Below are 19655 nucleotides of genomic sequence, written 5' to 3' on the forward strand. Positions count from 1 at the left end.
AATCAATTTGCATTTCAGACTGAAGAGAGGAAATAATAATAGAATTTTTTTTTCCATGTCTACAAGCACCTGGTTTTCAGAGGTGACACTGTGCAGTAGGAAAAGTAGTGTAACGCAAAGAGATGGAGATTGTAACTCTTTAAAGGACCAAGCTATTGCTCCTTTATCCATTACCACAACACTTGGAGACAAGGCCAGTGGCAATTTTCACATTTTCTGCAGTCTGCTGAGATACCTGCCTTAAAGACAGATGGCCACTACATCCTCTATGCATGGTAACAGCTGAAAAAAAAGCAGAGCAGATCTTTACTCTATTAGAAGTTTTTGAGCACTAAACAGATGCAGCCCCCATGGTCTATACTAAGAGTATGGATCAACTTCCTCTAAGCCAAGAAGAAAAGAGAGAGATTCAGCTGTTCAAAATATACTAAAATTTCACCCTGCACATGTAACCCACAACATCTAGGCTCTGTCCAAGATGACAGCTCAGTTAACCTTAAGGTTAACCACAAGGCCACTGGTACTGACCACAAGCACTCTGAACTCCAAAGGCCCAATAGCCTGGGGCTAGGTTTGCACTAGGTTTGGGTTCCCTCCCCGCAACTCACTAAAACCTCCCTGAACAGCTCTCAAGCAGCAATCTCCCAGCTTCTGCTGGGTCTGACCTAAGTACAAGCCAGGGAAGCACAAGCACCAATCAGGGAAAGACAGGACAAGTGTTAGTAGAGCAAGATCCGACACATGCTGCTGAACCAGAGTACTAAATAGGAAACTACTCACGTACACAGCATTCCCCACACATGCCACTGCCTTCCACACTCAGAATAACAGACAATTTGTAATAGTCTCTTTTCCCCAGCAACCAAAAAGGCCTTGTGTTGTGACTAGTTATTCCCCAAACAAGTGTCAATCCATACCACATCAGAAGCAAGATAATTTTGTTTGCTGTTTACAGAAATGCCTGCCAAACTCCTCCCTCCTCTTCCTTCTTAGCTCTAAGCAAGGCCCAGATTGGACTCACTTCTGGTCAATCAGCCTAGTTCAGTCCTATATCCTTCCTATTGCCCCGCTTGCAACTCCTTCTTCTACTCTGAACTTCTCACTCCAGCTGCAACTATACCCAGCTGCAAATGTAACTGCAAAGTTAATACACCAGACTGGCCTCCTCTTTCCTTGCTTCCTTGTACCATCCAGGCTGCAGCTTGCAGTCTGAGCAAGAGACAGTTGAAACATTTGGAACAAAACAGTCCAAGGAGTGCTTTCTTCTGGGAATTGATGACAACTGGCCACCATAATCCTATGCAGAGCTGTCTATTAAGCATTTCTGCTTCAGTCAATATAACCTGCATGCTCACATCTACAGACTGACATATAGGAAGTATTATAATATTGACAAGCTGCGAGTAAATAAACCGAAAATACTGTTTACTGTAAGGGCCACATACACTTCCAGCTTTTTTTTTCAGTGCCTTTTACATGAATCATTACAAGAGGATTCAATGAACAAATTCATGATCTCTCCCATTTACCTTTTTAGCTTTCTGCTGCAGGCATCCACACATCACAGCAGGAGACACACACAGCATGCCATTTACTACAACACCACATAAATTCTCACCTTCCAAGGTCTTCTGATCCCTTTGAAAAAATCAGGCATCCACATTGGAAGAACAACAGCTTCTCTTAATAATTTCTTGGCTTCTTCCAAATCCGCGATGTCATCCCTGTGCAAGATGAAGAAACTTGTACAAGATTCTCATACAACTGTATTTCTTCTATTTTTATACAAGAAAAATAGAAAAGCTTTTCACTTAGTAGCATTTCTTTTCGCATGCAAGCATTTGCCTCATGAGAGCACTCCTATAATACTGCGACCTAACATTGAATCCACTTTTGGAAGACAAATTATTTTGGAAGAAAAAATTATTTTCAACTCAAGTTACCCAGAGCTGCTTAATTAAAAATTGTTTTGGACAATGTGAAGACCAAAGCAGTATCTTTAAAGATCTCTGGAGCATATGCTCATTTCAGCAGTACCTGTAATGGATGTACTACACATATTATCAATTAGCAACAAAAGCCTAACTTTAATCAAATTAATAAACTGTTAAAGCAAAATATCTCATTTTTGCCTATTTGTAGAAGATTATGTTGTCTCCCTATTTTAGGAGTTTGAAGACGGGTAATTTTGCTCCTTTTCCACACTAGCAAAAACACTTGAGTTGAGAAAATCCTCATACCAATGAATGCTTGGATTCCTTGATACAATGTCTCTTTCAAGAGCTTCGATCAGGTCTTTGTCGTAACCTGCTCCATCAAATTTTGGAATTTCCCCATCACCAAATTCCTGGGGTATTTTCTTTCCCTAGAAGTGAAAATCATACAAGCTCATAAGAACATTACACAACTGAGACACTTCCTCGCCAACCAAAGGCATGAATGCAGGAACAGTCTCACAAAGGTGGCTGTGTCACGACTTAAAGCTACATTAAGTCCTAGCTGAAGAGCAGAGCATCCAAAGATTTTGAAGATGCTACACTTGCCACCCTACCTGTCAGAAGTAAACACCTGACACTATCATCACCGAAAAGAACAGGGAAGCTGCCACACACACTGTCTTTGATGGAGGAAAACCAAGATTCTCTCCCCTTGTTTCATTAAAGCCTTCCTGCCCAGCAATACCTGCTCTCCTCAACTACAAACTATCTATGTCTTGCCTCTCATTGGCAGGCCAACTCCATAAACAATTAAAATGCTTTTAAAAGGTCATATTTATTTAAGGACTGCACAAAAGCCCTAAAGAAGCCCTGAAGACACCCAGGCTTCTCAGACTACAGTCATTTTTGCAGCACACCAGTGCTACTTCAGTGACCAAGCCACACTCAGCCTCTGCCTCAAATGGCCCAGAGTTTCTGGTTAATACTTCCACAGTGCCGGTCAGCTTATGGGGGTGAAGTAACATTTTCCCTTTGAAGCATCAGGGCTCACACTTCTCCCCTCTCAGTTCTGAAGGAAATCGCTTCCCTCCCAGCGTTCGGGGTGTCTGAAAAGCAGCTGCACTAGTTTAACAGAGGTGGCTGAGTAGGGAGCTACTTTAGGACTCTTAACTCAGCTTCTAAACGCTATCAGCAGCAAGTTAAAGAATCCCAGCTGGCTCGACAAAAGCATCCTAGACGAAGGCGGGCTGCGAGGCAGCTGGAGACACACAAATAACCTCACAGTGGAAAAACAAAAAGGTAGCAATTACACCCCTCCCAGTTGCCGTTTGCCCACGACGACTGTGAGGGAGTAGTTTATCTTCCCACTACTTTTATTTCTTGCTTCCAAGCGAACTCTTGAGTTGTTTAGTATTCCTAACTCAGCTTTTTGCAATGGAAACGAAGCTTAGAGTTGCGTCTAAGGAAAACCCTGGCGTAAAAACCTGTAATGGTCTGGTGTAAAAAAGAAACGGAGAAAGACGTCCTGTAGAGTTTTCAAGATTCCACTAGAGATAAAATGGAATCCAAATGTAATCATTGGGGGAAAAAAAAAAAAGAAGAAGAAGGAGGAAGAAGAAGAAGAAGGGAGAAGAAGAAGAAGGAGGAAGAAGAAGAAGGAGGAAGAAGAAGAAGGAGAAGAAGAAGAAAGGAGAAGAAGAAGAAAGGAGAAGAAGAAGAAAGAAGAAGAAGAAGAAAAAAAAAAAAAAAAAAACCAGGACAATGAAATGAAAGGTATTTGCTGCCTGCTACATACTCCTCTTGTTCTGCAATGGACTGGCTTTCCTAGTAGAAAAATTTTTCTGCACATCACAAAACAATTGGGTTATGTTGTTGGGGTTGGGTTTTGTTTGGCTTTTTTCCTGAGTGAAACCAAGTTAAGGCAGGCCTTGAGGAGCAGGAGCAGGGAGGGCGGCTCGCTGCAGCACGCTGGGCCGCAGGCAGCCCCTCGAGCCCCCAGGCCCGGCCGGCAGATCGCGCACCGCCCGCTCGCCGCGCCCCTGACGCAGCTCAGCCGAGCGGAGCAAAACAGAAACCGAAGGGGGAAGGAGCGCCCGGGGCCGGGAGGGCGCGGCAGCCCCGGCACAGCCGCGGGGCGGCAGCACGGCCCCGATCCCGGCCCCGATCCCGGCCCCGGTGCCTGCTCCTGCGGGACGTGCAGTACCAGCGGCCGCTGCTTCTCCTGCCCCGGCGGCACGTCTCGCCAGCGGAAGGATGGAGAAGGGCGGCCAGCGGGGAGACGTGCTCTCAGCATCACCTCGGCTGTCATTGTAGTAACACTGATTCCCCCCCAGTTCCGGAATTAAACCAAGATTTAAAGTAGTTGTAGCTCTCACAAGTAATAAGATTTTTAATGCTGGTCCCAAATTGGTCCAACCTGCAATCCTCAGTCAGCAGGTAAGTGAGCATAGACTAGAAATGATTTTTTTTAAATGTCACCTGAAACTTAAGCAGCAGGAGTGAGCATGATTTTTCCAGTCATCTCTTCTTCGGGTATTACTTTCACAAAACAGCCTTAAATAAAGCTGTGATGGCTTCTCTCTAAGAAGGTATGCCAACAGATAGGTATACAGGGCTGCAAAAGACTACTCCCACCCTTGGCACCCCCATCACATAATTTCGGGAAACCAATATCTGCCTTAAACATTCAGAAACCTGCTGTGCTGTCAGGAAGAGCTATTAGACCTGCACTAACCCACTGGATCAAAAACCTTATTTCCAAAATTGATGTTATTTCTGCTCTTGTACTAAGTTTGTGTGTTAGTTTCAGCAGTTCGCTCCTCGGTGTGTCCACCACCCTGATACACTCACGTCATGCTTGTGCTCTCCCTTCATTTACCAAACCAAGTAAGTCTCCTTTTGCAACATAAGCTGAACATAATTACCCATTCACTTTGGCAACCCTTCTTTTTCTCTCCCTCCTAATGTTAACATATCTTTCTTGAGTGTGGTTGTACACAAAATACTCCAGCTGTTTTCTCACCAGATCCTCCTATAATGGCACAGATATCTCTTCTCTCTGCTGGTAACACCTCAACACACTGGGCCTGCGATTTTGTTTACATTCACACCCACAGCATTATCATACTGCCCCCTTAAAGGCAACCTCAGGCAGCTAATCACAGAGAATAACCCTGAGGGCTGTAACGACCAGCACCGGACCCTGAAGACACCTTGCTTTCCTGCAGGTTCTTCCCACTGCATACAAATGCAGGATAACAACTGCCACATGCACTCTCCACCCCTCGCTGCCAAAGCCAAAGGTGGCACCTGACTGTGCCTCACCCCGGCAGCCAGCCCTTCCCATCACCACCAGGAAAAGGTAATGTGCCAAATGGAAGTTCAACCTGATCCAGTTTCTGCTGATACATCCAAATCTGTCTTCTCCTCTACCGCTGAGCTTCCAGCTTCTAGCAGAAATTCTTTCCACAGTCTCCAAGTACACAGCCTGCTGCTCTGCGCCGCTGAACATTATCCCATTTCCATTACTCCAGCACAGAGTCACCCAGTTCTTCCCATACAACAACCTCATTTGCCTTTTCTGGTGATGGTGCTTCCCACCTTGCTGTCATCAGCAAATTCAGTTAGTGCATGCCTCTTCTTTGTGCCAAATTAAATTGGCACAAAAATATTAATTTAAATATAAAACAAGAGTCAAAAATGATTTGCCAGTTGACTGCTACTTCTCCTTTCAGTACCACTTGTTTACTTTCCCCTTGCTGCCTAATCCCACTTTACAATTCCTCTACACCACACACTAGATTAACAAATTGCTTCCCATGTGGTATCCAGGTAGATTAATTTCTTTCCATAAGACATTAACTAGAACTCTAAAGAAAGTCCTGGCAGAGGCAACACCTTTGCTTAAGAAACCATATTTCATTCTATTCCTCTTTTCAGTTAGTTCCAAGTCTTTAGCTTTCCATCCACTCTAAATTTGTTGTAAAACATAGTGTACTGTTCAGACAAAATTAACAACTCCAGTTGCCTGGATCACTTTTCCTTTCCCCTTCTCAACAGAGGCATTGTCAACACAACTCACCATTCACATGAGAGAGCAGCAGACCAAGTAAATTTTACTGTAAATCTGTGCTCCCAGCCCTGGAGACCAATTTCACCTACCAGTTCTTTCAGTGTTTTCAGATGGAGATTATGCAGCCTTCCAGTCCCGATGCATGGAGGTCTATGCTTTCACCTAAATGCAACTATCTCATCTCACTTCATCTCACATTTGGTGATGCACAGGAGAATAAACATGCAAAAATAATTTAATTTTTTAAGTCATAGCTTCATTGATGTTAATATTCACTTCACTGATATGGCTGCGGAGCCTTTGGCTGTTTCATATCCTTCGTAATATTTACTGTCCTTATCCACTGACAATCTAAAATAATCTAAAGAGTACTTCTAAATAAGCGTTCCAGTGCTTAGATACGGTATTATGCAATTTCTCAAAGACATACAGGTAGCATTCATGCTGCCTCTTTAAACTGAACTATTAAACAGAAGCTCCAGCAGAAGGTACCCTGAGAACAAGCCCAATAATTTCCAGTGGAACTAATAAAGAAGAAACACTTGAAAGCAGTATTTTAGAAAAAAAAAAGGACACATGAGGATTTAGTGGATAGACACCATCCAGTGAGTTTAGTTCAAAATTATTTTATATAGCACTAAAAAAGGTAATTTATTGGCATAGTCAGGTTAAAATTACTTATCCCAAGATGGCTACTGTCAGAATGAAAAGATGTTATGGTGCAGAGAGGAGAAACAGTGAAAGAAGATATTTATCTCAAGTGAGGCAAAACACTTCTAAAACATACATACTATACTTGTATTTACCTTAAAAAAAATGCATTACATTGTGGTATTATAGCCAGGACAGCATGCAACCCATTACACTGTAGTCAACTTCTTAGGAAATGGATAGTTCATTATATGTTCTAAGTAGTCCTATCCAAGCACCCAAACCCAAAAACTACAGAGCCGAAACACTTAGTAGGCGAAAAGATACCTGGTTACTTAATTTGAAGCTTCATTTTTGCCCTATCGTTCTTAAATGAACATGATGAGTTACCAAATCACTTTGATTTGACATACCAGGCTACAGAGGAAAGCTGCTTGATGGCTCAAACTCAGAAACGGAAGAACAAACATTTGTAAACTAAGAAAGGATAAAACTGAAAGGAAAAGTAAACCTGTTTTCATGCCTGTGTGCAAAATATAGGAAGTTGCATTAACTTCTTTCACTTTCCACACCTGGCTACTCCCTCTTTCATTCAAAATTTTTACCAAAAGCAAATCATGGATTCCTTACAAGAACCATTATATAGCATATGAGGATTTGTAACCTGGGGTGGTTTTCAGTTACATACCCCAGACAAAGGAGCTAGAATAACCACCAAGTAGCTAGACAAAGGGGAATACAAGAGCACATATGCTGGAATTTTTTGAGGAGCAGACATATTTTCCTTCTGCCACCTAGTGACCAATTTATTCAGATAAGAGCAGTGTTTAAAACGTACCATATTAAATGGAACCCCTTCATGACTTTCCTGCACCTCACAGCAGTAGTGCTGCTAATCACATTATTCCCAGAGACAAGTATTATACAAGTCATGTTGTTGTAGGCTCCTTATAGTAAAGCCCTATAATGCTCATCACCGGAAAGCTCGGAGAGCAGAGTTCACCCTCATTAGAGCTAAGACTTTGAAGGCTGCCTTACACAAGCACATCTGGTGAACCTGTCACACACCACGACTCCAGTTCCCCATATAGCTGGCAAAACTTTAAATAATTTCACAGATCTCCACGAGATTTTTATAGCTAGCAGAAGGCACACTTGTTATTTTAAATCTTACTGATCCAGGGTAGAGAGATTTCTAAAATGCTTGATCTGTACAGTCACTCAGTGGCAGTGCTGAAAATGTGCCTGGCTCTACCTTCTGACGATAATAAGGGCTGGGATTACTTAATAGTTTTCCTGTGTATCAGAAAACAATTTGTGATGGAAAAAGTGTATCTTTGAGTTATTCCTAAGCTATCAAGAATGGTAATAGAAAGGCCACGAAGGGACTAACCTTCCAAATCTATTTGGAAGGAAACTGGCCTAAATATTTTCTCATTCATCTATCAAGATCTGTACAGTACTGTCTGCCCCCATAGGAAGGTGTGTCTTTTACCTTTGTCTGTCAGGAAAATAATGCCACTTCAGTACAGTCTCAACTTGTATAACTAATACCACAGCCCTTGGGTTCCTGGCACTAACTCCACAGTTAAATTTAAAAACACAAGTGTCTCAGAAACAGCGATTTGCACACTGACATTTTTTCCAGCCACAAAACAGTCCTGTCTTTGACATCACCACTTTATAGTGAATCATTGTTTCTCCTTTGCTTTCACTTCAGCACTGCTTCTGTTTCATGGATCTTCAGAAAAAAGTATCTCCAACTTAGACTAACTTAATGCATTGCTTTTAGTTTTAAAACAAAACAGTTCCAAGAAGCTTCTTTCTAAACACTATAATAAATACAAAACCCTTTTCATAAACCAAAGAAAATGGGAGTTGCTAAGAGTTTGCTTTTAATACATCTCCCTCATATTATTTCCAAATATATAACTTCAAATAATTTGGCACAGATTTACTTAGCATCAATGCATTTACAGAAGTGTTCTGGTCTCCTAGCCATGCCTAAATTATACTATGGTATGGCAGAGGCAGTGGTACTGTGGAACTTCATTCATAATGCTTAAAGTCTAGAGAAGGGCACTGGTCTCACTTTTGCACTTTTTACATTAATAGCTTTACAAAAGACCTGAATTGGATTCCTCTAAAGAAAAAAACCCACCAAACATGGAGGAAAATAAGAAGGGACTTTCTGCCTGAATGACAATTAGAGACAAGAGTCAAGCTCATGGTCTTCACTCAAAGAGTAAGAAGTGCTCAGCAACAGGAGGACACCATGCTTCCCTCCCTCAAAAAATCTCCCACCAAGACAGAGCAAACAGAACTTTTCTTAGCTTGGTGTAATTATTAATTAATATCACCACAATACATGCTTTAATCATGGAGGGAAAAAAAAGCACTAAATTTTCCTGCATGGGATTATTGTGACTTTTTATCATCTGTATTAAATGACTAAGAGTGCTTCCCTTTGCCACCTGCTGCATCACAACACCTCCCTGCCAAGTCCTTTCCCGCTTCTTACCTTGTCATCTCTTCCTCTAGCTCTGGATTCCCTTTCGCGGCTGCCTGAAGGCTTCTCCCCCTTGGACACCACGTGTGCTCTGCCCGCGGGTCCACGGGGCTGCAGTCCTGGGGAATCTTTCTTCAGGGATTTTCCATCTCGGCCAGGACGTTTTATCTGAGGTGGAGCCCTAAAAACAAGCAACCACAACAAAAACATGCTAGAAACAGTGAAAAAAGAGTAACATTGAGAAGGAAGGATTCTAATATTTCAGTAATTGCCTCAGTATATTATTACTAAAGCTGCCAAGACCCTAAGACTTATTTCCCTATATCTGCAAATCCAACACCATGTTTCTGGTTCTGTCTGACACCCAAAGTAAGAAGAAAAAGCACAAAAGAAAGAAATTAACAGTATCAGATCAGTACTCCTAACCAATCTTACAACAAACCAACACCCATGTAACAAAAGAGGAAACAATTTAGTAAAAGTCTTCAAACTGAAGTTTCTTGTGACTCCAAACTAGGAGATTATATTAGGCTACATTCACATGCACAAATTCCACACAAACAGATGACATTCATGGTAAAATAAAAATTTTAAAAATGGAGAAATAAAAAAATAAAAAAAAAAAGGTGGCTAAAAGCTTTGACAGGCCCCAAAACAGAAGAGGGAGGATTTTAAACAATCCGCCTACCTCTGACTTCATTCCCCTGTGTGAAAATGTCAAAACATAAAAATTGCCTTGAAAGCAAAAGCGAACAGAGCTGAACTGCAACCATCTATATTTGTGTACATCACCCACAATGTCAAAGAGTACTCAGCAGTCGAATGAGGAGAAAGAATTTGGTTTTAAGACAGGGTGTCATTGTCATTTTTCTCTAGGGGTTGAATTTGAAATACAGAACTAAAATAAATGGCCAGGAATGTCACCCAGATTTAATAAGTGTCCACTCTTAAATCTTGTACTGATTCTTGTTTTGAGTAACTCAGAATTTTTTAACTCCAAAAACATTTTCCTGGAATATGGCTTAAAAAGCATATATTCTTAAACACACTGCTGGATACAACAGCAACATTTTGCTTTTCATGCATTTTCTTCAAACTTAACAGCATAGAACAGTGGCTAAGTTTCCTTACTTATTTGCACAAGATTTAAATTTCAGCTTAAAAGAAGCAGATGAACTACTGGGGCTTTACCACTAAGAAGAATACAAAAATAAGTACATCCTGAACTTTACATAACATTACCATAGAAAATCTGAGTTATTTCTACCACTCACAAAAGTAATCAGCATTAATATTATTTTACACTTACATTCTTAGGGTTTGTTTTTTTGAAAAGCAAAGATCTTTTTGATAATCATAAAACACAGGAAATTGTAAATAAACTTGGCATTTCTTTCCATTAACCAAGATCTCTCATTTTACTTTGCTCCTTCGCTTATGTGAGTATACACACATTAAAATTGTGTGCTCTTATGTTAGAAAAATGTTGGCATGATAAATGTTATTCTTGTCTGTAAACTGCATCTTTTTCCAACAAGTTCTGTTAGGTTGAAAATAGGGATTTCAGAAAATGCACAAGCATCTATTTTAAGAAATCTATTAGCTAACTGAAGTTACCTTAAATATGGTTACAGAAGAGATATGCCATGTATAACAGAACATGTTTAGCAATTAAACTAACCAATGGATTAAACATAGGTTGAATTGTCTGTAGCTAGGGAGTGATTCCTAACCACCCTGTCCTTCAAGATCCTTCAGTTCTAGCTCCTTCCAGACTCCTCAGTCATCAATTAATTATTTTATTTAAATAAACTGAAATGGAAAAGTTTTCACCTTGCACATGAGAACATCAGCTGTCACCAAAAGCTCACTTACCTGTGCAGCAGACTCTAGTTCCAGGCACTTAGTTACTCCTACCAGAATAAAGGAGTGACTCTCTTTAGAATGTCAGCAATAAATCTGACTGTAGTTTAAATACTTTTTCCCCAATGAATTAGATTTACTCTCTATTACAAGTGACTAAATTAAACGTAGTAAATGTGTAAATTAAATGTGATTTTCATGTTACAATAGCATTCAAAAACAAATATAAAATTATGATGACCCAACGTTATTCCACCCACTCTGCTTGAGCCTCTCATTACCTGTGTTCAGCTGGAACAGGAGGAGGCCAAACAGCTGGATCTCTAAAAGGCTCATCTTGACAGGATACAGAGATATCTGGAGGTCTGTCCATTTTAAAACTCTCTAAAGTGTTGACAATGCTCTTAACTTGTTCATATTCTTCAACTAATTCTTGTCGGACCTTGAGAAATACATATGTTATTTAAAAATTGTTACAATTCAAACTTTTAAAAGAACCAAACAAACATAGAAAGTACCTCAAGAACACATGCTATCCTCAAAGGCAGGGACTCCCAGGCCTTTCTATTCACAAACCCCAGACCTACCAGGTTGATAATAGACCTTTAACAGCAGCATAAACAACTGAATCTCTGTCGAGTTCATTTTCCTGCTTGTTAATGTCCCAACCAGACATGATTGCTAAGGCAGGAATCAGTCTTCCATAACATGTCCTGATGCTTGGATTTATGTGTGCATGTTGACATGTATGCACACATACTCTCATACTAGTAAGGGTGGTGTTGGCAGATCTATAGTAATTTGGTACTATTCTGGCAAAGAAGATCTCTGATTACAGTCTCTGATGTCCTAGTTATAAAACTGGCCAAATCATTAAAATGGATAGTGCTGTGAGGAGCAGGGCCTTGAACTCAATGATCCTTACGAGTGCCTTCCAACTTGAGAGTTTCCATGATTTTATTAATATATGTGACTGTCATCAGCAAGATGCTGATAAGGACAGAGGGAAAGAGAAGGGTAAATCCCCAAGGCCCTACACAGATCTTGCAACACTGCATTTACTTTACCAGAAGCTTTATGTACACCTGTACAAAAAGAGACTTAAGTACAGGAAGATCTTGATCATTTCACAGGGCAAAGCAGCCTTCTTGCTCATTCCAGATGGGGTAACTATGTCTTTCCAGAGACACAAGACATCCAGCTCAGGCAGGATTATTCCTGCCCTGCTTTGCTCTCTTTGCTTTCTCATCACACAATCCGTGGACACATTTCCCAGTGTGAGAGCTTCCAGCTGAGTTACAAATGTGATTGATTACTAACTTGGTTCCTTCAAACTGTCTTCACACACATCCCCCTCCTGTCCAAAAATAAATCTAGCCAAACAGCTGCTGTGAGGTACAAAGGAATGATACAGCATAAATCCTCCAGGGCACCACTCCACAAGAGACAGCCACTTCCTACTCCACTGCTCCAAGAGTACTGACAGAATTCCTTCTACCAGTCTTCTAACACATGCAGAGAAATTGGTGGAAAACAACTTTCTAGCACTGACAGCCAGCGTGCCGTCATTCACCTCACTGGACCAGCAAGGAGGATAGTATCTGAAAACTGAGGGAAAGTGACCATTTGATGCTTTGGAAGATGAAAACAGACTAACATCTGCCAGCCATCTCTTCGCCAGACCTGAGCAGATCAAACTTTGAAATACACACCCTATTCCTCAGTCAATACCTGGCAAATCAACCAAAAAGGAATCCTCAATATGTGGACCACAAAGGAAAACCAGAATAAACTCCTAGAGGCCTTAAAGAAACCGAGTCAGATGAAATAGGTGCAGATAGACCTTCTTGCAGTTGAGTAACAACACAGACATGAGGCAAAAAGGCTGTGCCATAGTTATGGAGTTGACTGAGCAGTGTCTTTGAGTGATCAGTGCTACTCTGAAGCAACCTAGAAAGGCTGCAAATGGAAAAATCACTGATTTAGACTCACCCAGTCTCTTTGCCCCCCATCACACACACCCTTCCTTATGTGCCAGAATCCTCAGGAGGCTCCAGCTCAGGTTTTAGAGAGCCTGAAGAAAGCTTTCTAGGTTACTTATGATTAAGCATTTTCAAGAGATAGTGTGGGCCAAGTTAGCAGCTCACCACTGCCAAACAGGAGTAACTCCCTTTACTTCTCCCCAGCCACACTCTGCCCCTGCTCTTCTGGATTCAATTCTGGCATCTCAGCACAGTAAGACAGGTTGGTAAAATGGCAAAAAAAATTGGCCTAGGAGGGTAAAAAGAAAATAAAGGACACTTCTGCTGGGTTAGCAAGCTGCACATGCACACCATCCTGTGACCAGATGAATCTCAGGAAAAAAAAATGACAGGGGGCAGAGGAGGGAGAAGCTGGCACAGATGGAAGGAAGACAAAGTAGGGAAGAGCTTGGCATCTCTAGGCATGGCAGGATGTTAGCTGGATTCAGCTACCATGTGAAGCTGCCTGGTCCCCAGAGCCAGGCTCTGGTACAGCAGCCACCCCTACCAGCCACATCACCTCCTCCACAGAAGCAGCATCGTGGGCACTGGTGATGTTGGAAGGCCCAATAAAATGCCTTTCAGCCCACGGGATGGCCCCACAGCTTTGTTTTGACATGTCAACCCCAAGAATTTCCAGTACCCAAGCAGAAAACACATCCTATCATATGGGTATAAAACACAGTGAACAAGAATTGAGTTCACTCTTTCTTAGTGGTAGTTACAAACCATTTCAAGGAATACCTCTGTATTTCATAATCTGGCAACTGTTATACCTTTTCCATCACTAGCTTTTATTTGCTACACTAGAGCTTGTACTTCTATACCCATGGCAATAAGTGTGGGTATTTGTACTATCGTAAATACAAATAATGGGGGGGAGGGGAGGGTTTATTCTGTCATGCTAAAGAAAAACTGATCAAGCTTATCTAAAAGTGTTTTCCAAACCTGAAATTACTGCCTGCAATTAGTGTTAGTTATTCAACAAGCTCCATTTTTTAAAAAGTGAAAATAACAAGTCCCTAAACCATATCCAAAACAGATGCCCTGCAACCCTGTCTGATCCGTGAAGGCATAGCTCCCATAATGACATCTATTCATGAGTTACCCAAAGAATGTTTCTTAATTAATCACAAAGTAACCTACTAAATGTGAATGAAACAGGCACGAAGCAAAAGCAACAAAAGCATAGATTGACCGAAATGTGGTTGAAATAATAAAAAGAAGAATTCACCCTTTACTCTTTAAGCAGGAATACAGTGCACCTAATCACCTGCACCAGTGACCACAGTCAGTCAGGGTGCCTTTCTGGCTGCTTCAAGCACTCCGGGAATCACTCAATTTCTGCTTGAGCTCCAGCAGAGGCCCCTGTGCTCTCAGCTCTTGTGCAACACAGAGCACATGGTTCCAACACGCAGCAGGTTTTGCTCGACAGCCGCTGGCCTTGCTGTAAGCCAGTACTATCTCCCGGGGGCACGCTCTGCTGTCATTCTGCAGCTGCTCAACTGTCACTGAAGCAGCTCTTTCCTACAAGCCAGCTGTCTAGTAAAAACACTGCAACAGCCAAGAAACTCTCTCAGAATAAACAGGGAGAATGTCAGCACAAGTAAAGTTCACAGTAGCGGTCATGAGACTAAATCTACCTTTTAGTTTTGGTAAGGATGCATTGCTTCTGATTTTGAACCTTTCCAGCCCCAGCCTGCATTTACATGAATAAATATGCTCACCTGTCAGCCAAACCGCAAAGCACAATAAAGTAACTTTTCCTCTTTCAAGTGAGCTCAGGAGGCCTAGGAATGAAGAATGGAGCTACACTCAGCCACCCAAGAGCAAGCTGGGAACTCCCTGGATGCAAAACAAGGATGAGTCTCAAGAGTAGGTCACCCTTGATACTCCCAAGTCAAGCCAGTCAAAAGATGATCAATGGCTCTGAATTTTCCATGAAGTCACAGGAATTCTTATGCTGTCATGTCTCTGCTTTGGTGGATCCTCAGCACGCATCTTTTGCCCTGTTTAAGTCCTGCAGGGTGTCCCAGACTAGTAACAAAATCCCTCTTCCCTGTTGAGTACTGATTTTGAATTCCCAGAAGCAGTATTGCATCAAGTGTAACTGAGCCAGTCAGTTGTTCCCAGGGGAGAAGATGTTAACATGTTCATATTCCTCCTCATCCTAAGCATCAGCTCCAAGCAAGAGGAATCCTTGTAATCAAGATATCCAGTTGCAAAGCTGAAGCTGTCTGTCTGACATGAAATGCAGCCCAAGAAATACTTGCACAGATCATTCTGTCTAGACCAAACTGTAGAAAATTGAAAACAATGACACCTAAGCAAAGAGAGGTAGATCAAGAGCATCTGGGAATCTGACCCAAAATCCCAACTACTTCCAGTTCACCCATGCTTCCACATTGCTCAATAAACTGCTGGAAAAATCCTTTGTCATACACAAGGCAACAAAGCAGATACACCAGGCATGAGGTACCTATTCAGGATGGAGCACCCACTGTTGAGAAGAGACCAAACAGGAAGAACAACGCTGGACATAAGAGATGTGAGTTGGTCAGCTGCACAGCCACAGCTGGAACTATTCTTTGAGATGTTCCTCAAATGAACATTTTTGTTTTACAAGGGAACATGTCCACAAACACACGAAACTGTGCTCACTGCCTCAGAAGTACCAGCAGGACAAACACCCTGTTAGTGAGCCGCACACAAACATACAGAAAGGAAAGGGATGCTTCATACTGACACTCAGCATTCCAGGAATCCTTAAGAAGGTTCAAGATTGTGAATGTGTATGCAGACAGTACATCCCAGAGAAGAACTGGTTTAAGTAACAATCTTCTCCTTTGAGCACTTACCTACATGGACATTCAAGAGTAAAAGTTCTACCCACACAGTGTTAGTGACTGCTAAACTCCACCTCCAAAAGGTACCAGTGGTATTATCCTCTCCAGATTCCTCAGATGATGGAGAAGCTGAAGAACCTGAAGAACAGGCTAGTTCCATATGCTAGAGGAGACAGAATTTCAGGTAAAAATGAACTGCATTAACCCTGTTAACCATGACCTAAGGGTTGCTTTGCTTCTCAAGCCACTTGCAAGAACCACACTGGTATGGGAATATTTTGCTTCTGCATATTACTGGTACCAAGTGGGTTTGACCTGAATTTTGCTAAACTTACATAATGTGTATAGCATAACTCTTTAATGAGAAAGATCTAAAATTAATATCTAGATATTACTTTAATATTGTGAATGGATGTTACTTGTGATCCAGCTTCTTGGTTAAATTTTTTTCAGAACAGGTTGTCTGTCAAGACAGCTCCTTGACTGTGACTGACAGTTTGGATGTAGCTGCTGTTGGAGCTGGAAAGTAGTGCTAACATCCACATCATCAGACTCCCTCTTAGTCTGTCTCAAGGAGTGAGAAAGCACAACAATTATTTATAAAGAGTGGGTAAGAAAGCAGGTCTATCTCTGTAGGTCTCACCAATACATTCAGGTTCTGGTATGGAAAAGCTAGCAGTTCCAGGGCTGCATTGTTTGCTGTATCTGTATCATTTTGTTCCCATAAACAAATGAGGAGGCAAACAACCTAGGGATGAAGCCCTTATTTTATTTTATTCAGTCACACTTCTTACTTTTTGGTGTTTGTCTCTGAGCCAAGACTGGCACCACTAACAGCAAAGCAATATTCTGACAAATCTCATCTGCCACTACTGTGTTGGGAAGTTTCAGAATTAACATGAGCGCACAGCGTGACAGACGCTACCCCACCTGCTGCAGATCTTATTTGGGACAGATCTCTAAAGCATTTATGTGACATGGTCAGGGGCCATTCTTCTTTTGCCTAAAGGGGGTAATTTCTGAGAAAGTGCCAACTTCAGATCCTCTGCTAGAGAGCCAGCTGCCTTCCCCAAGGAATAATCCTGGGAACTGTGTTAATGGTCCTTTTGTACTTGAGGTTTGTCTCCAGTGTGCAGCACACATTCCATGGTGCACAGGCTTCTCTAAAGCAGCTCAAACAACACACAATAACATGAGACTTGAGCGACCTTCACAAGACAAGAGCTGTTGAAAGTTTATAGGAAGAATCAATGTCATCAGAGGAAACACTATATACGAGATGTGAAGACAATGCAGTGGTTCAATACAGCTGCAGAATGAGGAAAGCCTCATGCTCTACTTTCACATCAGCTGCAAGTTTGGCAGGAACTAAGGACATGCACTGGGCATGAACACCTTGTATCAGCACGTCCTGGGGTGAGAAAAAGCTTGAATACCAGTACTTGGATGTGAGTATCTCCTATACAACATCCAGCTTACTACGTTACCAGGAAAACTAGGTACTATCTCTGCTGCATGTACACACACATGTTTTGCAAACAAGCTCTTCATCTACAGACTTCTACAATTCTATGATAGACACCTATGAATAATACTGTTATTACAAAGTGATTGTTAACAGTGTTGTACTTATCAGAACACAAAATACTCTACGTTAATGTCAGAAGTTTCAAACACAAACCCATAAACAAATCATCTGCTGCAATAAAAAGGAAAATTTGCTTCTGTTTTTAAGTGATATCATTTAAACATATGATATTTAGAAAAATTTATTGAAATAATCTCTTTAGCTACCTACTGCAAAATTGTATCTTTTATAGGGGCTATGTCATTCTTTCAAAACATAGTCTTTATGCAATATGAATTCTTTATTCTAGAAAACATCTTTATATGATTTTCCTCCTTTTTTATGTTTATGGAACACATTTTGTACCACGAAAAATGGCACCAAAAAATGTAAGGAAGACTTAAATACTGAAAGTAATAAATAGGTGTCCTTGGGGGTTCTTACATTTCACCAGCAGATTACCTCCACGGCTTCAACAGAACCCTGTTTAGCAGGGAGATGGATGTGTGCAAGACTCGGGCTAAGAGTAGGACTTGCAGTTTGAGAAACCTGATCCAAATTTGTACACTATAGTCATACAGTTAGCTGCTACTCAGACAACCATTCTAGAGATGCTAACCCACCCACTCACATTTTACCTTACTGGACATTAGATGACCAAAAGATACAAGAGGAAAAGGAAGTCCTTAATTTTTTCAAAATTATGCAATCACAGACAGTATGTAAACACAAACAGACCAGGAATTAGACAGATATCCTAAGTGAAAACAACAAAAGAATTGATTCGTTTAGAACAACAGAATTCCTTTTGAACACAACGCAAAAAATATTTTCCCATGAATACCAACAAAATATTGTACAAAAAATGTTGCAAACATCACTGAAATATAAGTCCTCTACATCTTATAAGGTTTGGGAAGTATAGTGTGGTTTTCAAACATCAAGTAATAGAATATGGGCAATGTTATTTCACCCTACCTGTTGCCATTTGCCCTTAATTGCTGGATCTCTGATTGACTGACAATGTCTCTGGATTTGCTGGATGACACCCTGGTAATATACCATAGAAGAGTCGTAATTTCCAAGGAGTGCATATTCTCTTCCTTTTTTGGCATTATCACAAATCTCTGCTAAATTCATCTTCACTCAGAAATCTAAAAGAGAACATAATCACCAGAAAAATGAATTTTACATGCTGTAGAATAATTCAGTGAGTGACACTTTAGTTTTGTTATTTCTCTCATAGCTGAATTGTGTCTTTCCAATGCCGTTCCCATCCAGTCCTGCTCTTCTACAATCATTTATGTCTGGAGTGTCTCTTTACCAGCCTAAGGTTTCAGATCATGAATCATAACTCTTTTATAGTGATAAAAAGCCGAACTTCTTTGCTGCCTTTGGCCCCAATCCTGTTAAATTAATGCAAGAAAATTAAATGCCCTGCCCACACTGAACCTAACAAACTAAACTTTAATTTGTAGATCACCACAATATATTAGCAGCCATGAGCTGTGAATCACAAATCACACGAGGCGTTAAATTGCTTTTTATACTGTTGTATTACATACGTGCCGAAATGTGCCAACCAGCATCAGGGATGTCTGCACTTCACACTTTCAAGAGCCCGCACCCTAATGAGATTATGATATGGTTGAATGACTGCTTTACTATAGACAAAGTTGAGAGCCTCATTCTGTTTAAATATTCTTTCAAAGTACTCCAACATCCACATGCTGACTTGAATTTTTTCATTAAATTTAACATGTCACTTTGGGATTTATGGCAGAGTTAGCAGTCCAAATTTAACATTCCTAAGAACAGTGATTCTCAAAGTATAACCTTCCCCTAGTCCTCCAATTGCAGCATGACTTTAAGGCAAACCCATAGCCCAGCTTTTCCCAGTAACCATTCAAGAAAGACTTAAGCTATGTTGTACATCTAGGTTTGTATTTAAGGTTCAAGACTGAAGCAGTGCTTGCCCTTTTATCTAAATCTCGTGTGACCCAAAGTTTAGGTCCTCACCACACAAAAAGAGCATCAGTTCCTTTCCCTTGTTCTCTGACTCAGTGTGCATGGGGTCCCTGACATTCACCCAGATACAAACCTCTGGAAATGAAAAATAAAAAATTGCAATTCATAGCTGTGCAATGCAGAGTTGCACTGACCAAGAGGGAGGAGGTCACCTCTGGAGG

General features: G+C 41.1%; 1 protein-coding gene across 3 annotated transcripts in view; it reads right to left on the bottom strand.

The window, feature by feature from the left end:
* The window catches only part of KATNAL1 (katanin catalytic subunit A1 like 1), a 53438-nt gene that overhangs the window by 26030 nt on the left and 7753 nt on the right, over window positions 1-19655 (bottom strand). For all 3 annotated transcript variants that reach the window (XR_004238227.1, XM_032099527.1, XM_032099526.1), the window contains exons 2-6: window positions 18445-18620; window positions 11314-11474; window positions 9182-9350; window positions 2241-2365; window positions 1619-1724 (exon numbers count right to left, since the gene is read on the bottom strand). Coding sequence is in view for 2 of the 3 variants with exons in the window: in XM_032099527.1 (XP_031955418.1) it covers window positions 1619-1724; window positions 2241-2365; window positions 9182-9350; window positions 11314-11474; window positions 18445-18606 (723 nt within the window). In the remaining variant the exon portion in view is untranslated. The remainder of the gene's footprint in view (window positions 1-1618; window positions 1725-2240; window positions 2366-9181; window positions 9351-11313; window positions 11475-18444; window positions 18621-19655) is intronic.

Source organism: Corvus moneduloides, chromosome 2 (assembly GCF_009650955.1).
Source record: "Corvus moneduloides isolate bCorMon1 chromosome 2, bCorMon1.pri, whole genome shotgun sequence".
NCBI classification, from domain to species: domain Eukaryota; kingdom Metazoa; phylum Chordata; class Aves; order Passeriformes; family Corvidae; genus Corvus; species Corvus moneduloides.